A 23,062-nucleotide genomic window follows, 5' to 3' on the forward strand; every position below is an offset into this window, starting at 1 on the left:
ATTTTGCTTAGCATAATGTCTTTAGGGTACATCCATGTTGTAGCAGGTGCTGGAATTTAACCCCTTTCTGAGGCTGAATAGTCAGCCCATTGTATATATGCGTCATATTTTGTTTATCCATTCACCCTCCAATGAACATTTGGTTACCGGACTTTGATTCTGTAAAAACTCTCTTCTCTTGAGAAGAGTCAAGAAGATTAGGGTACTTGGCAGTTGGAGCTCTTGTTGGGACCTATGCCCTGTGCCCTCTGTCTATTCAGGTTACCAGTACTCTGGTGTCGTGTTGGTCATCTCTCTCTTTGATCCATCAGTTAGGATGCTTTGATGGGCAGGAGCAGAAAACTCTGGCCAAACTTGGTCATTTACGATCCCACATACCATCACATCCTGGCCAGACAAGACCACGCTCTGCTTCTCTGGTTCTCTCGGTGCTTGACTATCCCCTATGGCTGGCTTCTTCCTTAGGCTGGTAGCTGAATTTCACTGGTCCTAAGATGTACTTCTTTCCTTCACAATTTGTTGTCTCTGATGGACTTCACTGTGCATTCTGTGGTGTGATTATAACTTAATGGGCAGCAGTTCTCCTTTTTTAAATGCACATAAAATAATAGTGGATCTTACAGTGAATGAAATACAGCGAATGTGGAGAGGAGGAAGCAAGGAAAATTCTCCCAGAAGGTCTCCCTTAGTCTTCACATCTCATTGACATGGATTGTGCCATGTGTCCATCTCTAACCATGAGGGAAATGGATTTCGCATGATTGACATGGATTGTCATTTGAGTTGGAGTGATGTTGGGGAGTCAGCCACTATGGGCAACACATACTAGAATATGAGATATGTGCAGTTCCTTAAAGGTACAGAGGTTTTAGTAGTCTACCACGTCAGTCACTTTTCTGTCTAGTTCTGAGTTTTTCTTCTTTCATATTTTTAAAACCTATATTAACTCTGTAATGAGAAAGAAATTAATAAGTAAAGGGATATTAAAACCAAAACACAGAAGCCATCCAAGGCATCTAATTACTAAAAGAAACTTATCATCCCAGAACTAGGGTTATAACTGAGACAGGCAGAAAGAAACTGCAAGAGGACAATCCCCTTAATGTTTGCCTTGTTCTCACTTAACATTGTTGGTAGGTTCTGTGACTGAGTGAAATGATACATAATGAAACCTGTTTACCATAGGCTGATTGATACAAATAACAGTTAAGCCCCTAAATGACACTGAATGAAAGGACCTGCTGTATACCCTTTTCGTGTTGTGGCCTATTAGATAGGGCTGACTACCATCTCTCCACTGTATTTTCTGTGCCTTCAGGCCTAGGAGTTACGTTTTAACCAGGGAATCCAGTACTAGCATGGTACCACGTGATTACATCTCCCTCTTTCTACCCTCTTCCCACTGTATTCTCACACCTATTTTTTTCTTCATGTGTTTCTGGTGTCTTGAGACCTTTATACTAGAGTTTTATTTCACAGATTTTTTTTCTCCCTATCATAACAGAAAAAGTGGTAGTGGTTCTTAAGTAAAAGATGCTTAAGTTTTTAGAAATGAACAGACTTACTATGCTTGGATTTTTGTATACTTTCATTTGAAATCAGATATTTATTTTATATCAGATTTGAAATATATTCTGTGTGGTTTATCTTCAAAATGAAATGTTTATAGCACCAAATATAACGGGACCTTTTTATGAATTGGCAGCATTTAGCCTCTTAAAATTTTTCCTTTGTTATTAGGTAAAATATTAACATACGTAAAAGCAAAGAAAGATTAGTGCGATAAACCCCCTTAATCCATATGACTCAGCTTTCACACATATTATAGTAAACTTGTTAATTTATTCTTTCTCACACCTCTTGCACCATTAGTTTGAAATGAATCAGAACTATCTCATTCACCTGTAAATATCCCAAAGAGCTCTTTCAGAAAGCAGTCACAGTATATCACATCTAACAAAAATGAGCAATTTCTAATATTCAAGTGTCCACCACTGTGTCCAGATTCCCCTTATTTGTCTCTATTGCTTTATTTATTTATTTATTTTTTTACAGTTCAAATTGGAATCTAAATAAGAGTCATGCATTACAACTGGTTGATATGTCTCATAAATTTCTTTTAATTCATGTTTCTCATATTTTTCCTCCCCGCCCCTCAATGTATATGTTGAAGAAGCAGAGTGTTTTGCCCTATAGGGTGTCCCACAGTCTGGATTTGGCTAATTGAATCTTTATGTATCATTAAACTTGTTCCCTTGTCCTTAGTATATCTTGAAAATTAGTAATTAAGTCTAGAGGTTTAATGACATTCTAGTTTGGTACCCACTCCTGGCAGGAATAGTTCAGGGTGGTGCTGTCTGCATCTAGTTGTGCCTTTTAATGACGATTGACAGCCTTTCCTTGTTACTTAGATCCACTGTTTAATCTCAACATGGTGATATTCCAATCCTATCATTCCATGATTTATTAGCTAACTATATGAAGCTTCCTCTTGAACTGTTTGATTCTCAGGATCACATAGAAAAGGCACGATTAATGTTTGACTCTTCCCTGTTTACCAATTTTCAAATACGGAGTTTTTTCCCCAGCATCTTCCAATGGTGACCAGTGGATTTAAAATTATTTATTACTTGCCAACCAGTTGCAGTTATTCTTATCAATAATTAAAATATCTATTTTGGGGCTAGATAGGAGTCTCTTCCTGCAGTCTTCTGTGTCCTTTTGACTCACTCCTGGTGAACTTTGTCAGATTCCTCTTATCTAGTATGACATGATTATAATGTATCTCTTGCACATTAAGCTTTTCTCACAGGAACCCTCATTGTTTCAGTGGGAAGTGACTTTTTCTCACTGGCTGCTAGAGTGTTGGCTACTGTTCCCAGGCCATTTCAGGCGACGGATTAGGATATATGCTTTTGCTTTCCTTTTTTTTAAAGATAAAATATATCATGGCTTCTTTCAGATACTTCTAATTCAAAGTCAGTTTTTTTATATAGACCTATATTAATTTTATTTTTCTTTCATCCAAATCTTGTTTTAAGTATATTTTATTGATTATGCTATCTCAGTTGTCCCATTTTCCCCTTTATGCCCCTCTGCCCTGCACCTCCTCCTTTCAGCATCCTCCCCCTCCGCAACTTTAGTTCATGTCCATGGGTCGTACATACAAGTTCTTTGGCTTCTCCATTTCCTATAATGTTCTTAACCTCCCCCTGTCTCTCTTGCGCCTACCAGTCATGCTGCTTATTCCCGGTAACTTTTCTGCCACTCTCTCAACATCACCTCCCTGCTGCTAACCCTCCATGTGATCTCCATTTCTGTGATTCTGTTCCTGTTCTGGTTGTTTGGTTAGTTTGTTTTTGTTTTTTAGGTTCAGTTGTTGACAGTTGTGAGTTTGTTGTCATTTTACTGTTCCTAGTTTTGATCTTCTTTTTCTTAGGTAAGTCTCTTTAACGTTTCACATTAAGGGCTTGGTGATGGCGAACTCCTTTAGCTTGACCTCATGTAGGAAGCACTTTATCTGCCCTTCCATTCTAAATGATAGCTCTGCTGAATAGAGTAATCTTGGATATAGGTCTTTGCCTTTCATGACTTTGAATACTTTGCAGCCCCTTCTTGCCTTTAAGGTTTCTTTTGAGAAATCAGCTGGTAGTCTTATGGTAATTACTTTGTAGGTAACTGTCTACTTCTTTCTTGCTGCTTTTAAGGTTCTCTCCTTATCTTTAATCTTGGGCAATGTAATTATGATGTGCCTTGGTGTGTTCCTCCTTGGGTCCAACTTCTTTGGGACTCTCTGAGCTTTCTGGACTTCTTAGAAGTCTGTTTCTTTCACCAGATCAGGGAAGTTTTCCTTCATCATTTTTTTCAAACAATTTTTCAATTTCTTGCTCTTCTTTTCTCCTTTTGGCACTCCTATGATTTGAATGTTGGAATGTTTAATGTTGTCCCAGAGCTTTCTAATCCTCTTCTCATTTTTTTGGATTCTTGTTTCTTCATTCTGTTCCAGTTGAACGTTTGTTTCTTCCTTCTGTTCCAAACCATTGATTTAAGTCCCAGTTTCCTTCCCTTCACTGTTGGTTCCCTGTATATTTTTCTTTGTTTCACTTAGCACAGCCTTCACTCTTTCCTCTATTTTGCGTCTGTACTCAACCATTTCTGTGAGCACCCTGATTACCAGCATTTTGAACTGTGCATCTGATAGGTTGGCTATCTCCTCGTTCCTTCTGTTTTTGGAGCTTTGATCTGTTCTTTCATTTGGGCCATATTTCTTTGTCTCGGCTCACCTGTTACTTTGTAAGGGGCAGAGCCTTAGGTGTTCACCAGGGCAGAGCAACCCACATCACTGTGTTGTGGTGCTGTATGTTGGGGAGGGATCTGAGAGGGAACAGTCCTGCTTGCTTGACTGTCTTGTCCTGCTTTCAGTCACTTCCCCTCTACCCACAAGCAAATTGGGCCCTTCTGGTACTGATTTCTGGGTGGGTGGGTTTGTGTACATTCTAGGACCTCATGGTCTCTCCAATGAACACTCCCGTGAAGCTGGGAGTTTCTCCTACCACCGCAACATCCCACAGGTTTTTACAGGCTGAGGCTTTGAGGCGTTAGTTTCTGGTGCTGGAACCTTGGGTTGCAAGGTCTGTCTCACTCTCCAGTTGTTTCTCCTGGCTTATCATGTGAAGGTGGGGCCACCCAGTCTGCCAGCTGCTGCCTCATCCACCCGTCTTTCATCAAAATCTGTATCTTTTTCATATGTCTCAAGTCCTATTTTTAAATGACACCGACATAAGTATTAAATTCCACAATACATACATAACAGCTCAGAATAACAATACTCACACTGATACAAATAAGATGATTATTAGAAACAGTTTACTATTAAATAGCTTGTTTGTCTCCCCTCCCCTCCCTTTAGACTATGCCTCACCAGGTCTATCTAGGCAAACTAGTACATTTTAAAGTTATTTGAAATAGTTCCTGAACAGGAACCAACTCAGTGCAGTTAGGTAAATTTGTTTCATTTTGCTTTAGAGTTTAGATGAGATTATTGTTTTTTTAACTTAATTTTGTTTTCATAATTATGTAAAATACACAGCTCCAAAGTAAAACATATAAACAAAGTATGTTCAAAAGCCTCCCTCCTATCCCTGTTTTCTCCCATGTTTCGTCTCTTCCTGATGGATAATCATTGTTTTTGTTTTCTAATCTAAGGTTATGGTTTCTTCTTATATGTATTTCCCCCACCTTCTGTTCCTAGATGAATGGTAGCATAATATACACATCTCTACCCCCTTTCTTTATCTTCTAACAATGCAGCAGCAAGTAGAGTTTCCTCATTTCCTTTCCCACTTCATGGAACTCCGCTGAGTGGAAGTAACAGTTCATTCTGCAGTCCCTATTCATGGGTATTTGGGTTGCTGCCAGTCATTTGCTGTTACAAGTAATGCTGCAATAAATAGCCTGTACCTATACATTTTTAAATTTTTGCCAGCATGTCTTGGGGACACAGCCCTAGAAGGGGGATGACTGGCTTAGAGGACAAGTACACATGTAATTCTGAGGACATTACAAAATTCCCTTCAACAGAGATTGTACCATTTTGGATTCCTATTAGCAACATGGCCTTATATATTGTCATATATGGAGATTTATGTCAACCCAACAGATGGGAAATGGTATCTACCATTAATTTCCATTTTGCTTTTCACCAAGGTAGACCGCCTTTACCTACCATTAAGAGCAATATGCATTTCCTTTTCTGTAAACTGTCTAATTATATTTCTAACCCATTTTTCTCTAGGGGAGCTTGGTCCTCCCCTACAATAGTACTTTTTAATTAATTTAACAAACAGCCATTGGAGGCTGCTGGACCTGGTACAGGAGAAGCAGAGCTCAGTACAAACATTAAAGATTTTTTTTCTTAAGATTTTACTTATTTTTCTTTTATTTAGAGAGAGGGGAAGGGAAGGAGAAAGTGGGAGAGAAACATCGATGTGCAAAAGAAACAATAGGTTGCCTTTCACACACCTGCAACCTGGGGCCTGGCCCACAGTCCAGGCATATGCCCTGACCAGGAATCAAACCAGCGGCCTTTCAATTCACAGGCCAGTTCTCAACCCATTGAGCAACACCAGCCAGGGCCATATGTTAAAGATCTTTTGATGTGAATATCTGTTGTGTTTTAATTTTATTTCAATACATTCACTGTATATTAAGCAGAACTAACTGTAGCGCCCAATTAAATGTTATAAAGGTCAATTAAAGAAGAGTATCCCTGTCTGAAGAAAGTCAGTGCTCAATGTATTCAGGGGGTCAAAGGCAGCCTATGAAGCAGGGGTTGCAGCCTGGCGGCCTGAGAGCCACGTGGCCTGCTGATGCGTCTTGGCACACAACTGTTCTAGAAACTTGAATAACCAACATAGAAACCATGAGCTTCCACATAATAGTCAAGATTTTTGGACTTTGAAAAAATTGGACAGTGTACAAATACTGATTCTTAATCCTAAATGGCAGCATTCCCAGGATGGGCAACTGTCTCCACTTCACCCCGGTTTCCTTTACTCTTTAGGACCTACTAAACCTGCATGCCCAGTATGGGAGCCGCTGCCACCTGTAGCTTTGAGTGCTTGGAATGTAGGTAGTCTAAACTGGGATATGTGGCGTTTTATTTAATGTGGATACTAGAATGTTTGAATTGAATTATGTGGCTTTCATTTTATTTCTATTGGACAGTACCGCCTTATACTAAGGCTGCATAGCATTCATTTAAATTTTTTTGTCTGGGTTCTGTGGACACTGGAGCTTTTAATATTTGATTTTTATTTATTTTTAGAGAGGGGGGACGGGAGGGAGAAAGAGAGGGAGAGAAACATGGTTGTGTGAGGGAAACATCAATTGGCTGTCTCTTGCACACCCCCAGCTGGGGACCTGGCCCACAACCATGTGCTCTGACCTGGAATCTAACTGGAGACCTTTTGGTTCTCAGGCCAGCGCTCTATCCCGAGCCACACCTGCCAGGGTGACACTGGAGCTTTTAAATTGCAGCTTTTAGTTTAAAATATTAGACTAATGTGACCACATTCACATTTTAAGGAAAATAAGAACATGTGTGTCTTGCGGATGGTTGACTTATCGTAGATCTTTGATGGTTATGGTAGTACCTCCTTGTTTAGCCCCAGCAGAATGTGGATGAGAAGATGCACAAGGTATTTGAATCTCTAAACTAGAGCTGACTTAGAATCTTGATGTTGAACAGATATTCAAACATTTTTAAATTTTTAAATTGTACTTTACATACTGTGAGCTATTTGTGTATTACGTATTCTCTTCAGGCTGCTGTGAAAATTCATATCAAGACACAGAGCATTTCTATCATCTCAGAAAGTCTGTCCCTGCCCCTTCACAAGCAGTCCTCTCCCGAAGCCACTGCTCATCGAATTTCTACCACCATCATTTAGCTCAACTCTGCTTTTGAAGTTAACTTCAATTCTATGTCTTTTTTCATGTTTACCATGACTCATACAGACTCTCCTAAGAAGAGCATTAATTTTGTAGGAGAGTTCATTTAATTTTTTAGCAAATATCCTTAGGTGAGATTTCGTTATTTGTAGATATCTGTTTGTAACCATGTCACGCGGGAAACGTGTGTGTTCTTCTTTATCAAGGTGCTGTAATCTCCTGAGACAGTTTTTGTTTTACTTTTTTTATGCACACATGTCCATTTCTGTTTCTCTGTATCTTCTTGGCCCTAGTCTAACTTTGACACTGTTTGCTGCTCCTTTAGTAGAAATTAAGCAGTGCATTGTGAAATCTTCTGTGGTGAAATAACCCTGAAATGTGCTGCAGGCGGGTGTCAGTGATGCAGGGCTCTGCTTATCGCTTCGATGCTGCCTGGAGATCTAGCAAGATCTGGGCTGCTGCTGCCTCTATTCCCAGGGCCTGCTTGAGGCACCTCTGCAAGGGCCACAAATGTGACTTCTTCATCCTTGTCTTACAGGCCAAACTTCCCGATTTGCAACCATTCCCTTCTCCAGATGGTGACACTGTGACCCAACATGAAGAGCTGGTCTGGATGCCTGGAGTTAATGATTGTGACCTCCTTATGTACTTGAGGGCAGCAAGGTAATAGGAATTCATCCCATCCTGCTTTGTAGATCAGGCCATCTGAATTGATTAGCAGGCAGTAAACTTTCTCCTGTGCCCTGAAATTTTATTTACATACTGAACATTCTCTGCCTTTAGTTTTGTTATACCCTTTTTAATCAGAGCCCTGATGCCCCTGAACAGAGAAAAACAGCTTTCCCATGGTAAAGTCACCTTTTTCTTCTTAATGTGTGTCCCACATCAGATTTTGGAACTCTTCAGAGGAAACATCTAAAGCCATATGTATACGACTGTCAGTGCTTCTCAATACATTGAGTAATTTCCATCCAGTCCATATTAAAATCCCATTACAGATTTCTCAACTTCTGTGGTGCCAGGCCTCGATGTGACGTTTTTGTGGCTCTTGTCTATAAGAACTTACCTACAAATGCTTAAACTACACAAGAGAAGTTTAAATCTCCCCCGACACTCCTAGTGCAGGCAGAGCACCTTCCTTTGTCAGCAGTGATTTCTTGAATTCACTGCAGCATCAACTATGCAGTAAAAACGCTAACCCAGGCCAGGTGACTGAATGTTAGCTCTCACTGCTTTGTGGTCAGCGGAGCTGTGCCTGGCAGCGAACAGCAGAGATCAGGATGCTGCAGTAGAGGGAATAGTTGCTGAGATCTCTTTTTAACTTGTAATTTACCTAAAGGTGCTTGATGTATAACAAGAAAGGAATTAAGTAAAGTGTCAGAGAACTTAATTTCATATGTTTTCTGGGGACCTTTCTTCCAAAAGATTATAATCTAGCCAATTGTAGCAAATAGTTTTAGATTATTCATGCCCTGAAAATTAAGATCAGAGTATGAGTAAAGCATGGGAAGAATAACAAAGAGGCATGAGTAAAAGGACCGTTTTTCTTTCTGAATGAGTGCAGGGTGAATTATACAGGAACTTCAATAATTTTTCTTTTCAAAACTAGAGCAGAGGTGGGACTGAGAGCTCTGGCTTGCCATGCATGTAGTAATGGAATATGGTCAGGGCTGAAAATGTCCCCTGATAATTGGGGTTAAATTTTCTGCACTGATGTCTTTCCCTCCTGTCTTCCAAGGAGTATGGCGGCGTTTGCAGGCATGTGTGATGGAGGCTCCACAGAGGATGGCTGTGTTGCAGCATCTCGGGATGACACCACTCTCAATGCACTGAACACAGTGAGTCTTTTGAAGTTGTCCTGGGTGGGAAGAAAGTTCTTTTCTCCTTGTGCTGACTGTAGGGAATACATGATGAGCGTGGAACATGGAGGAGCCTGAAATCTTAGGAGTACTGTGGCGCGGTGCTGGGACTGAAAGATGAGTTGCGGCCTTGGCCATCAGACTGCATGACCTCAGGCCAGTGACTGGGTGGCGCCAGGTTCAACCCCTAATGTGCGCCTGAACTCCAGGACATTGGTGAGCTCAAAGGAGGGCCTAGGGCTAGAGGTCAGTCTTTACTGAGATCTCACAAAGCTGAATACTGTACATAGATGACCTTACATAATCCTCCCAACACCCCTCTGAAGTATTGGTATCATTGCTGTAGGCACGAGGAAATAGTTTAGAGGGAGTAAGCCATGATTCAAGGTCATACGCTCAAGATTTGAATCCCAGGACCCAGCTATTTCATGGTCAGCGGTGGTCAGCTCTGTGTTTGAGACCCTGTGTTCGGAGTGCATGGAAAGATTAGAGAATCTAGACTTCTTGGAACTCATTTGTTTTTTATAGGTTTGACTTTGGAACCATGTAAATATTTCACATGACTATAAAACAAAACTAAGTTTTAAAAATAACAATCTGTAAATAACCTGAAGTAAATGTAACGAGTGAGCCTGAAGGTGCTGAACTGGAGATGTGACATCCCATCGCGATTGTTCACCTGATTTAACCTCCTCACACACACAGCGGCTCAGAGAGAACTCACCGCTGCAAGCAGCGTGATTGTTCAGATCAGTGTACTGGTTTGGATACTTACTTTTGACTTTAGATTATATCCTATAGGGTTGTTTAGGAAACTTAATGTTTGTTTAAAGTTTCTTAAAATAATTCTTCTCTCTGTCTTTACGAATGGAAAATCATGAAATCTGAAGGAGTAGTAATGAATTTTTATGGATTTTTGATACATTAAAAAAGAGTATAGATGGTTGTATATGTTTACATAGGATATTGAGCATGAGACTGAGCAACTCTCCTGATGCCGAACTAAATGTGATAGGAGCACCCCTGGGAGGGACTTACGTGAGATCATCTGTTCCAGTTTCTAAATAGATAAAAATCTAAGGCTCAGAAAGGCTGGATGACTTGTTGAACCCAAAATGTTCATAATGCAGGGTAAAAAATAACCCAGTTTCCCAATTTAGGGATCTTTGTACTGTACATCTTGCTTTGAAGGATACACGTAGGTATCTGGATATATGATATATGACGTTTGGTTTTTATTCCTGGTCTAATTGTGTTTTGGGGGTATTACATAACACTGTGGTAGTTTCTTGTTATGTTGGAGATTGAAGGATCTTGCTGGGATATACCATGTTCTAAATGACTGGATGTTTGTGTTTTTTTACATTCTTAAATATATATTTGTTTACTCTCTCACCAATTTGATACTTAGGGTTTTTGGTTTTATAAGGAATTGTTATTCTGAACATATAGAGCCAGAAGGAGCCTTCAAGATTATTTTACAAATGAGGCAACTGAGACTCAGAGATTGGTGACCCTGCAGACAGTGGTTACGGCAGGCCTAGGTGCGAGTATCTGTGAGTTCAGAATACCTTCAACATTGTGTGTGTGTTCAAAGTAACTTTTGGATATGAGCTTCTTTTCTGTTGAGTTTTTTGGATAAAACCTTTATTAAAAAATCCTTTCATGATTATGCTGATCAGTTGAATTCTAAATAATGAAGATGTTAACATTTTTAATTAAATATATTTTTGGTACTTCATGAATTAATCGGACTTATTTCCTTTCAATTCCAAACCTTCTGAAGCTTCCATAAGAACATTCTTGTACTCAGAAACAATTTGAGCTATTTTTTGCCCCTGGTCCTCTGTATCAAGTTTCTTCTTAAGTTTGCTTATGTATTGCCAGAGGGTTTTGGTTTTCTGAGTTTTTATTTCTATGAGGCTGCCTTCCCATCTTTGGACATTCTTCTTGTCACAGAAAGCCCCAGATGGCTCAGGTGCCTTGGGTTCTGCCTTACAAATGCATCCAGCCACCGAAGGACAGAGTTTTGTGCCCCCTTTGTGACAAAGGGAGAAATTCAGTGGCTTGTGCTTCATTTTTGTTCTAGTTCACAGAGTTGTAGTTGTAGGCACTTCTTTAATGAAAAGTGATGTGAATGGGAAAATCTTGTGAAAAGTTAATGATTGTTTCGACTTCCTTGGAGTAAACAAACACAAATTTTGAACTATGTTAGATAATACATTAAAAAGACAAATGATACATTTTCATGTGAGAAGTATTTATTGTTTTTTTTGGAGTGTAACAGAGTGAAAACAAGGTTAAGCATTTGTCAATTTAGAATAAACCTGTCTGTTTCCTCTTCCCTAGGACAATGTAGAAATTTAAAATGCATGAAAACTGCAGTCTGGCCACATTAGAGTTTAGGAGTTCTTTTTATATTGATAAAGTCCTTTGATATAGGTATTGTGAATATTTTGTCCCATACTATGACTTTTTTTGTAATGGTGTCTCTTAAAGAGTATTTAATTTTGCTTAAGTCCAATGTATTATTTTCCTTTTATAAAAGTATCTTTGATCACCTCATGATTACAAAGATTATTTTCTTCTTTTTTTAATTTTATTGTTGTTCAATTACAGTTGTCCCCATTTCCCCCTCCTTACTCTCTGCTACCCTACCCACCCCCCACCTCCCACATTCCATCCTCCCATCCGCCAACACACCCTGTTGGCTTTGTCCATGGGTCTTTTATACATGTTCCTTGACTTGACCCTTCCCCTTCTTTCCCTCATTATCCCCCCTCCCCCCGCCCCTGGTAACTGTCAGTTTGTTCTTTATTTCCGTGTCTCTTGTTTTATTTTGCTTGCTCATTTGTTTTGTTGATTATGTTCCACTTATAGGTGAGAACAGATGGTATTTGTCTTTCACCGCCTGGCTTATTTCAGTTAGCATAACACTCTCCAGTTCCGTCCATGTTCTCTCCTTCTGCTGCGTAGTATTCCATTGTGTAAATGTACCACAGTTTTTTGATCCACTCATTTACCGATGGGCACTTAGGCTGTTTCTAACACTTTGCTATTGTAAATAATGCTGCTATGAACACTGGGGTGCATAGGTTCTTTTGAATTGGTGTTTCAGGATTCTTAGGGTATAATCCCAGCAGTGGAATTGCCAGGTCAAAAGGCAGTTCCATTTTTAGTTTTTTGAGGGAATTCCATACTGACAGTGGCTGCACCAATCTGCATTCCCACCAACAGTGTACTAGGGTTCTCTTTTCTTCAAACCTCGCCAGCTCTTGTTATTCGTTGATTTGTTTATGATGGCCATTCTGACAGGTGTGAAGTGGTATCCCATTGTGGTTTTAATTTGCATTTTTCTGATGGCTAGTGATGCTGAGCATCCTTTCATTTGGGTATGGGCCCTGTGTATGTCCTCCTTGGAGAAGTGTCTGTTCAGGTCCTTTGCCCATTTTTTAATTGAATTGTTTGTCTTGCTGGTGTGGAGTTGTGTGAGATCTTTATATATTTTAGAGATCAAACCCTTGTCTGAGATATCATTGGCAGATATATTTTCTCATATGGTTGGTTCCCATCTGTGCTTTCTTCTTTAAGTTCTTTCATTTAAGTATGTGATTAATTTTGTATATGATAGGAGGTAGGAGGGTGAAAGTTCATTCTTTTTCACACAGATGCCAGTTGTTGGAGCACCATTTGTTGAAAACAGACTTTCTCACTTAATTGTCTTGATATTTTTATTAAACATCAGTTGCTTGTATATTTTGGGTCTTTCTCTGGATTCTGTTCTGTTTCACTGATATATCTATCTTTTTATCAGTACCTCAATGTTTTAAATACTGTAGTTTTATAGAAACTGAGATAGTGTAAGATTTCCTTCTTTTTGCTAGTTTTTTAAGATTTCTTTGGCTATTTTAGGTCATATGAATTTCCATATAAATTTTAGAATTAGGTTGCCAGTTTTTATTTTAAAAGTCTTGATGGAATTTGGATTGGGATTGCGTTTACTCTGTAGATCACTTTGTGAAGAATTGACATCTTAACAATATTGAATCTTCCTGCCCATGAATATGACGACATACCTCTCCATTTTTAAAAAGGAGTCCTTTAATGTTTTTTCGTAAGATTTTGTAGTTTTTAGTCTGCAAGCTTACGTGTTCTGTTACATTTATCCTAAGTAATTACTGTTTGAAGATCCGATTGTTAATAAAATTTTATTTTTTAAATTCTACTTTCTAAAATTCATTGAAAGGATAGAAATACAGTTTTTGTGTGTTGACCTGTATTCTTTGGTCCTACTAAATTCTAGTAGCTTTCTAGTTGGTTCCTTTGCATTTTCTGTGTAACAATCATGTCATCTGCCAATAAAGACATTTTTACCTCTTCCTTTTTTGTGTTTTATTGCACTCACTTGGACTTCCAGGACAAACAGAATAGAAATGAGAATGGATATCTTTGCCTTCTTTCTCATCTTACAAAGAGCACAATGTCGTTCACTGCGAAGTACAATGTAGGGTTTTTCTTTCTTTTTTGTTGTTGTTTAATCAAGCTGAGAATGTTCCGTTTTATATCTACATTTGTTGAAGTTTTTATCCTGAATGGGCATTGAATTTTGTCAGGTGCTATTTTTTTCTTGCTATACTTTATTTGGTTAATTTAGTGATATACATTGATTGATCTCAAATGAAACCAACTATGCAATCCTAGGGTAAATCCTGCTTGGTTATTATGTACTATTTATTGGACTCAATTTGCTGATATTTTGTTTAAAAACTTACATTTGTGTTTATGATGGATATTGAGCTATAATGTTTCTTTGTAATATCTTTGGAAAGTATTTCCTCCTCTCTTAAAGAGTTTGTAAAGGATTGATTTTGTTGTTGTTGTTGTTGTTGTTGTTGTTAAATGTTTGATAGTATTCACAGTGAAGCCATTTAGGAATTTTTTTATGGGAAGTTTGAAATTACAAATAGACATAGGGCTATTCAGATTGTATATTTCTTACTGTGTTAGTCTAGTAATCTGTTGACCTGTGTCTTTTAAATGTTTTGTCCATTGTATCTGGATTGTCAAATTTATTGGTAAAATTTAAATTTTTCCTGTATTATGTTTTTAATGTCTGTAGTGTCTATAATTTTGACCTTCTTTCATTTCTGACATTTCTAATTTTTTCCCTCTTATTCTAAATAGAGGTTTATCAACATTATTGATCTTCTCAGATAGCCAGCATTTGGTTTCATTTATTTTTCTCTGTTTTCTGTTCCATTGACTGCCAATCTTATTATTATTTCTTTTCTATTTATTTTGGGTTAATTTGATAATTTTCCCCCTAGCTCTCTAAAATGGGATCTTAGATAACTGATTTTATCACAAATTTTGATTTTCTTTCAAAATGATTTTCTTTCTTTTTGAAAGAAAATTTGTTTTTCTTTCATTATCATTCTATTAAAATATGAAAAAAAATTTTGTGTGGTTTCTTTTACCTGTGGATTGTTTAGAATTAAATTGCTTATATTACCAGAGACTTGAGGTTCCTCTCCCTCTTTTCTTCCTCCTCACTCCCTCCCTCTTTCTCTCTCTCCCTCTTTCTCTTTCTCTCTCTCTCTCTCTCTCTCTCACTCTTACTCTTTCTCTCTCTGAATGTTATTGATTTCTAATTTAGTTCTTTTATGGTCAGAAAGTACCCCATAAGATTTCAGTCTTTTGATAGCCATTGACGTGTTTCTTCGCTCAGCAAGTGATTTATCTTGGCGAATGTTCCATGTGCACTTGTAATGAATTTATATTCTGTAGTGATTAGGTGTACTGTTCTTCGTTTCTTTAAAATGGTTGGTATTATTGTTTAGACCTTCTGTGCCCTACTAATTCTTTTATCTGGTTGTATTGTCAATAACTGAGATAGAGGCATTAAAATCTTCAACTAACATTGTGGGTTTGGTTATTTCCCCTTTTTGGTTCTGTTAGTTTTTGCTTCATATATACAAATGTTGTATCATTAGGCACATGAACATTTATAATATGTCTTTTTTCCTGTATTGGCCCTTTTACCTTTTGAGTGTGATCCTTTTTGTGTCTACTAATACCCTCTGTGTTGAACCCAGTTTTGTCTGATTTTAGTATAACTTTTTAGCTTTCTCATTTGTCTGTGTGGTACATCTTCACTGAGGTTCTTATTATGAATATTTTTCTCTTTATTTAAAGTACATCTCCTGTGTACTCTAGTTCTTTGTTTCTTGCTTCTTTATCCAGTCTGGCAAGCTCTACCTTTTGTTTGGAGTGTTTAGTCCATTTTAATTTAATGCATATGATTCTCAGGTTGTATAAAACTTGAGCCACATGTATACATTCTTAGTAGCAGAGCCCTCATTGGAGAACAGAGGAAGACCTAATATATAAATACCATATTTTTATGGCCACATGACTTACTACTTTTGGTCTAGTGGTGAACTTGCACAATAGTTAGGTCTACATTTGTGCTTTTTTTGCTCGTTCATGTTAAAATGTATTTCTTTTTACTTCCATAAGAAAGTTTTGGGTGGATGTAGAGGAAGAAAATGTAATACATGTGTTGGCCTGTCTTACTGAAAGAGGAGGGTATTCTTAGTGACAGTTGGCCATACTCCTTAATGTATGTCAACAAAGATAAGTTTTACTATATTTTACTACTTTAAATTGTGAACATCTATAAATGCAAAATTGTTTTTATTTATAATTTTGTTATTTTAAGTAGTATGTTAAAATATGACAAAGCAATGGTGTTCTCTTTGGAAGATCTTAGATAAAAACTTTTCTGTGCACCCTGTTCAGTTTTCATGTTTCTCATACACAACTCTATTAGGTTCCTCTGCACACTTCAGCTTACGTGAGTGTGTACTTTGTAAACACAGTGCTGTCCAACATAGATGGCCTGTATCGTTCTAATGGGAACAATTCAGCCATCTGTAAGTGCTTGCATTTAGTTGGCCTGTTATAAAATAGACCTTTATATTTATGCTTAGAAACTGTAGCAGAGCATTATAGTTTGAGATGAAGTTTTTCTAGAAAATATCATGCTGACTTATTTTTACTAAATCGATAATTAGATTTCATTTTTTGTGCTCAGTCGTCTAATTTCCTAATACAGTGACTTCTCTCTCTCAGAAACTTACTTGCATTTTTACATTTACCTTCTATCACAAACACTGAATATATGTATATGCTCACTTATATATGTGTGTGAATAAAATTTAAAATCATGCAGCAAAGATTTCACCTCTTTCTGGACAGTTTTATTCCCTGAAATACGGATTGCTGTTAGACATTTGGATTAAGCTTTTTACATATTAAAGAGAGTATATATTTGTTTGCTTCTTTATTTATGCATATCCACATCTCTTTCAACAAAAGAATCAAGGCTTCTAATAGCTTAATAGTTATTTTAATCTCTGATCTATAAATATCACTATTTGTTAAGCATTGAATATTACTCATCTTCGTTTTCTGAGTCATAGCTCAGTGTCTGGTATATGGTAGAGAGGCATTAAATAACTGTTGAATGATTGGATGAATAAATAAAATTTCAAGTTAAATCTCATCTGATCACCCAGAACCTGGTGGTATAAAGTTGCCATAGCAGAGTATGCAGATAAGCCTCTTCAAAGGATCATTTTTCATCTTTCTCTCCTTTACTTTAAAATACTAAGTCTATCGAGTTTCTGTTGGAGATTTTCAATTTATCATAAATGGACTTCACTAAAGCATCTGGCCCTGGATCAAATTTGCAGTGCTTAGGACTTTAATGAATGTCAGGTATTCTTCAGCTCCCATTAAGGCATTTGCCAGGAGGCCCTGTTATTATAGTTTGTCTAAAAATACGATCAGTAGTCTTCTGACGTTCATTCCACACCATACCCATTACTTAAGTTCTTCTCTTTTTACAATTTTTTTCATTCAGATCTGTCATGATTAAATGGTTATAGGATGGTGGTTTTTCTCTCCGGGTTTTGATGTTGAAAACAGTAATGGGTAAAGTTGATACGCTATATGATTTTTTTATGGAAATCCAGTAAATTTTAGTACAGTGCCTTATATAAATCAATCTTGACAAACACCATGTTTTATTTATGCTATAATAGGGTATTGGAGTCTACTGCATGTTATGTACTAATTATAGCAGAAGCACAGGTAAAATAAGAGACCACACAGCTGAGTTTTCCTGATATAATCAAGATCTTTTTGACTATCAGCATATTAATAGATAAATTGAGTTTTTATTTATTGTACTTGGACCAGTCAGAAACATTGTAAACTTTGTTTTGAAAATTGTTGGTTTGGAAATTTACTAATGTGGCTCCTTCTGGGCTGAGAACTTCATAAATTTACCTCTCTTCAAAAGTTCCAGGCAGCAATTACACTTTTAACACAAAATACATACTTTAATCTTTTTGTTTCATTTGGATGAAGATGACTTTTAAGCTTAATGCTTTAATATTTTGTTTCTTTTTAGTTAATCTATAGCCTGACTTACAGTCAAACTTTATGTTGCATTCTGTTCTTTCCTCTAAACATGATAGTGTCACAGGAGATGATGGGGAGATAAAAGGCCATTGATATTAACAGCCTCTGGTGATGGCACCTTCATTACTTAACTGCAGCAGTGATTTCATTTTTGATAATTTTAACAGAAACGCCAATGCTGCAAGTTCTTATTTGTTGAGCTTCCGAAGCAGCTCCTTATAACTGTGGCCCCTCTTTGCTTTTCATGTAAACTACTCTCAAGTTTGTTTAGCCGTTCCTTTGTTTTATCTCATTTTTATATAATAGCTTTATTGATGTATAATTCATGTACTATACATATCACCCCTCTAGAGTGTACAAAGTAATAGCTTTTAGTATATTCACACATTTGTGTAAACATCACCACAATGAATTTTGGAACATTTTCATCACTCCGAAAAGAAACCTGTACTCAGTAGTCACTTCTCACCCGCCGCCCCTCCCACCCCTCTGACAACCGCTGTTCTGCCTTCCATCTCTAGGTTTTCCTATTCTGAACGTTTCCTGTGAAAGGAATTGTAAATAAGCCAGTCTTTCGTGACTTGCTTATTTAACTGAAGGTGGTATTTTTGAGATTCATTCATGGTGTAAAATTAGCCATTTTTATACATAACCATTTCATTTGTCCCCTGGTGAGCTTTGTCTGTATGTCTTTTGAAATGTGCAACCTTCACTAGGTGGCAAGGAGTTAGCCTCCGTTTTTCTAAAAGCTCATCTTTTTAATGTAGTCTAAGTTCATCATGTTCTTTTATTTTCTTGTGTTTTTGCATTGTTTTGCTTATTTTCCTTTTTATATTTACCTCTGCTAAGCCATTTTTGTTCTCACTCTCAGTTTATTGACTGAATTTTGCACTCGGCACAGGGCCTTCAGTTTATTACTGTTATTTCCATTTTATTAGGTATCAGCTATTGGTCAGCTGCCTGATGTCATTAACAACAAAATTAACAATAATAAAATGAAAATGTATTTGTTAATCTAGTGCTTATATGTTAGGCAAAAGCTTATGTGCCTTCCATGAATGAATTCATGTAATCTTTATAACAATTTTATGAGGTAAACAAGGTTATTACCTACAGATTAATAAGCACACCCTGTCATACATTTATATACATAATAATTTGAATTTGAGGATAGGATAATGCTATAGTTACTGCTCGTCTTATCATATGCCTTCTTGAAGGTTGGGGTGTATTTTGAACGTTTCCAGTCTGCGAGCCATTGTCTTGTTTTTCTTATTGTTGACATAATAGGTTAAGAGATACAGTCTCTGTGGCTTGAAGTAATACTCTCCGTATCCCGTCTGTCCCTGGTAATTTATTTATTTCCAGTAGTTTCAGGGCAGCTTTCACTTCACTTGCTAGAATTACAGGTTCTTCCTCACAGAAGTCTTCCTCATAGGTGTCTGTCATCCTTTTGTCTCTGCTGTTTCCACCTTCCCTTTATTTTCCCTTGGTCACATTATGTGCTTCCTGTTTGTGGGTCAGCTTTTCTAGTCTTGGTTGAATTTCCCTTTTATTTCTCGAATCTTTGGGTAGCATTATCTTGTTTTTCCTTTTTTATTCTATGTCCTTAGATTTACTGTTGTAACAGTTCTCTTTTATCTCAGTGTGATAAGTCGTTTAAAAACTGTTCAGGATTCTAACCCTGTTCCTGTTGCCTTTAACTTTAGCCTCTTCCTTGTCTTTAACAGCTTTTGGTGTTTCTTCTGTCTTCCATCTTGATTTTTCTTTCCTTTTTCCTTTCATTGAATATAGCCAAGGTTAATCATGTCATATTGATTGTTGGTTTTCAAAATCTGCTCTGTGAAATTCATCTTGGTTTTTCAAGACAGATGAAATGTTACCCCAGTCAGCATTCATTGGCACTCTGCATTTTTATGACCATGTTTATTTTGTTATTTTATGTGTGTGTTTCCTCTTCTCCGAGCTGTTGGTTCCCTCTTCCTGCCTACACACTCTCACCCCCAAATGAAACAAAGACAATGGGCGTGCTGTGTCATTGCAGCTGGAGAAGTCCGTGCCAGCAGATCGCCATCAGGTGCTGCTCCGGGGCCAAGTCTCAGGCTTCTTCCTAAAACGTGGGTTTGAGTTAGAACCGGCTCTGCTGCTTACTTAGGGAAGTGGCCTTGAGCAAGATGCTGAACCTTTTGGTTTCGATTCCTCGATTTCAGTATTCTTGCCACAAAAGAGTGGTGTGAGGAATGATGACATGGCCCCAAGACCTACTACTGTTCCTTGCACGTCTGATGCTCAACAAGCTTGGTCCCCACGCCTCTCCTTTGTGACTCCAGGAGCTGGCATAATTCCTGAAGACTGTAGTTACTGAGAGTGTTGGAGGAGGGATTGGTTCAGCAACTATGTATTTCCTTCTGAAAATTAACTGGATCTTTCCTTCAACCCCTTACTCTTAGCAGTTAAATTTCTCATCTTTGTCGTTGTCTCTCAGATGTGCTCCCATAAAAATACTTAGCTAAATTTAGCCTCTCTAGAGCTTATAGCATTATTTGGAGTGATAGAGACCAAACAAAAATAAACATTGGGCTCTTAGTTTTAGTTACAGTATTTTAATGTATATGTGTATTATATTCTGAGCTTGGTACTACATCATTAGTGATGGAGGTATGAATGAAATACTATATTCACATCTGTGAGTCATGAATCATGAGAAAATCCTAAAGTTTTGTCTTGGGCAGATTTCAGCAAGATCTTTCTCAATTTATGTTAATGGTTGAAATAAAACTACATGTAGAATTTCAGAATCTCTTCTAAATTTCACTTTTTTTCTTTCTAAATTATTTTGGCAACTTCTTACAAATAGTGTATTTTCCAGAATAAAATACTTGACATCTAATATTGTTCTTAATGGACTACAATTATTTAATATTTAGTGTGAATACCGTGTAACTCAGATAGACGTTTTCTACAGTTATTGTAATGGCTATAATTGTAAAAGGATGCTTTGGTGTAGTAGAAACCGCCAGATGCAATGCCATTTGATCTAAAAAGGTCACAGTAAAAGAGACATTTAAATTAAGTTATAAATTACAATTGGAGAACAATATTTTGATGTGTGAGACCAGAGATGTCAGAGCAGGGAGATGTAATTCATGGGTTCATTATAGCACAGAGGTGCCTGACAGCTGAGCCATGCCAAAAGGAAAATTTATTTGCAACATGGTACAGACAGAAAATGGCAGCTAAGATGAGAAGCCAGAGTGGAAACTTAAAACCTTGTGGTAATGCGCAGTTTATGCTAATAAGACTGCCTGAGACCCAGAGATGTTTAATGATTGCTGTAATACAAATGAGGTGTTGGGGCATGTGCAAATTTTCAGTCTTATTTAAATTAAGACCTCGTCCTTGCTCTATAAAATAACACTCTTTATAACCGGGCATTAAAGTTGATTCTCTCACCTCTCTGTCCAATATACAGATTTGCTGAAGTTTCAGAATTGTTTAGGCAGGAGAGTTAAAGCTTGAAACAAGATTTCCATCATGGTAGCTTTGAGGAAGGATATAATTTAATGTTTATAGCAATCCATGAGAAGTTCAATCATGAGTTAATTAAACTGTAGGCAGTCATTAAGTATTATTTATTCTTTCGAGAAGCTTGCCAGTAAAGCACTTATATATATTAAATTATAGAAAGTAATAAGCAGGGAATGGTTTGTCAGGCAGAGTGAGAGGAGCAGATTTAACTTAGGCAATTACACAGCGATGTGTTTCCCTTCTGGTGGCATGATCCTTTCTTCCTGTTGATCCCAGCGAGGTCAGAGGCTGTAAGGGGGCAATTGAGGATGCGTAATCACCAGCAGTGTTGGCTTGATTGAATCCCTGGCCACTTGAATAGTCTTAGGTAAGGGCCAAGCACCTAAAATATTAACTCCCCATGTCCCCATGGTGATAATACTGTACATTTATAGCCCTTTGACATTTCAGAGTCTCTTGTCACATTGTGCTTCATTTAATGTTTTCCATTGTCATTTGACAGTGGAGGGATGGTGATGTTAGGCCCATTCAACAGATGAAACCCTCTGCTCGGCTGGTTTGTGACAAAGCAGCTAACTGTTTACGGCCTCAGATCCTGCACTGTGTTCAGTAGGCTACGGAAGGGGTCGACTCTGGGTGTTCTACATGGAAGGGGCTGCTGAGCACCTAGAGTCCTTGAGATCTTTTCACGTAACTGGCTAAGTGAGTCCAGTTACACACGGCAGTGTCTTTGGCTCTCTGTGACTCAGCGTAGCAGTTGCATTTGTTACAGTGGGACCAAACCAGGGGTTTTTTACTCAGAAACTACATTTGTTTTAGCCCCTAAATCCCCTCTGTGTTTTAGCTCCAAGTCCACTCTGTGAGTTCACTCCTGCCCTCTTTGCTGACATGGTATTTGGCAGAAGGAGGTGCCCATAACTCTTCACTGAGTGAATGGAAGGCAAAGAGAAGGTGGTGTGGGTGGCCTGCCTCTGAGGCTGGCCCATCCCATGGGATCACATGGGCACCAGAGGTGTGGCAGGGCAGGACTGGGTTCCTGGTGGGGGAACAGTCCCTGTTAGCTCTTTCACAGTGAGTGAACCAGTGCGAGCGAAAGAACATCACCTGAGGATTCTAAGGAGCAGCCCAGGGGACCCGCTCACACACTGCTGGAAAACAGCGGAACCGGAACAGTGCCACGGAGTGATGCGAAAGGCTCGTGGATTGATGAAGCATTTCCATTTCCCCAGATCCTGACCTGTGCTTTAGGGGAAGCTGGAGTTTACTTGCGTGGAAGAGCAGACCTACTGGAGTTCAGTCGTGTAGAAGCAGATAAACGAGTCTTTGCTACCCTGGTCGTTGGATTAGACACACACATGCACACTCCCACACTCCCGTGAGGATGAATTTGCAAGCAGTGTTTCAGTGGCCCGCAGGGTGACTCGGATGGTGTAAGCTAAGTGCTTGTCCCACCAGCAGCTTGTGAAGATTGGAAGCTGATTGAATTGAGATGATGCATCTGGGTTCCTGCTTCTTGGCAGTGATCTTTTCCTAGTGGCTCCACAATGATATAGATCCCTATCCTCCACATTAAAATTGCATTTAATCCCAGATTTTACCAGCCTGGCTCGGCTGCAAGATGGGCAGACAGGCTTATTTATCTTGTTTTAATTGCTTTTTCAAGGCTACAAAGTAAAGCTGTAAGGCATTTGAGAAGTCTTCCCTCCCAACCCCACCCTGCCTTCATTGCAATT

At 38.2% G+C, this 23,062-nt stretch overlaps 1 protein-coding gene across 5 annotated transcripts in view; it reads left to right on the top strand.

Annotated features, from left to right (window-relative positions):
* Nucleotides 1-23,062, top strand: part of RERE (arginine-glutamic acid dipeptide repeats) — a 373,240-nt gene that overhangs the window by 260,247 nt on the left and 89,931 nt on the right. For all 5 annotated transcript variants that reach the window (XM_054579811.1, XM_054579813.1, XM_054579814.1 and 2 more), the window contains 2 exons: nucleotides 7,991-8,115; nucleotides 9,191-9,290. In XM_054579811.1, coding sequence (XP_054435786.1) covers nucleotides 7,991-8,115; nucleotides 9,191-9,290 — 225 coding nt within the window. The remainder of the gene's footprint in view (nucleotides 1-7,990; nucleotides 8,116-9,190; nucleotides 9,291-23,062) is intronic.

The sequence above is a fragment of the Pteronotus mesoamericanus genome, unplaced genomic scaffold (assembly GCF_021234165.1).
Source record: "Pteronotus mesoamericanus isolate MK-2021 breed Mesoamerican mustached bat unplaced genomic scaffold, CSHL_Meso_final contig_557, whole genome shotgun sequence".
NCBI lineage: Eukaryota > Metazoa > Chordata > Mammalia > Chiroptera > Mormoopidae > Pteronotus > Pteronotus mesoamericanus.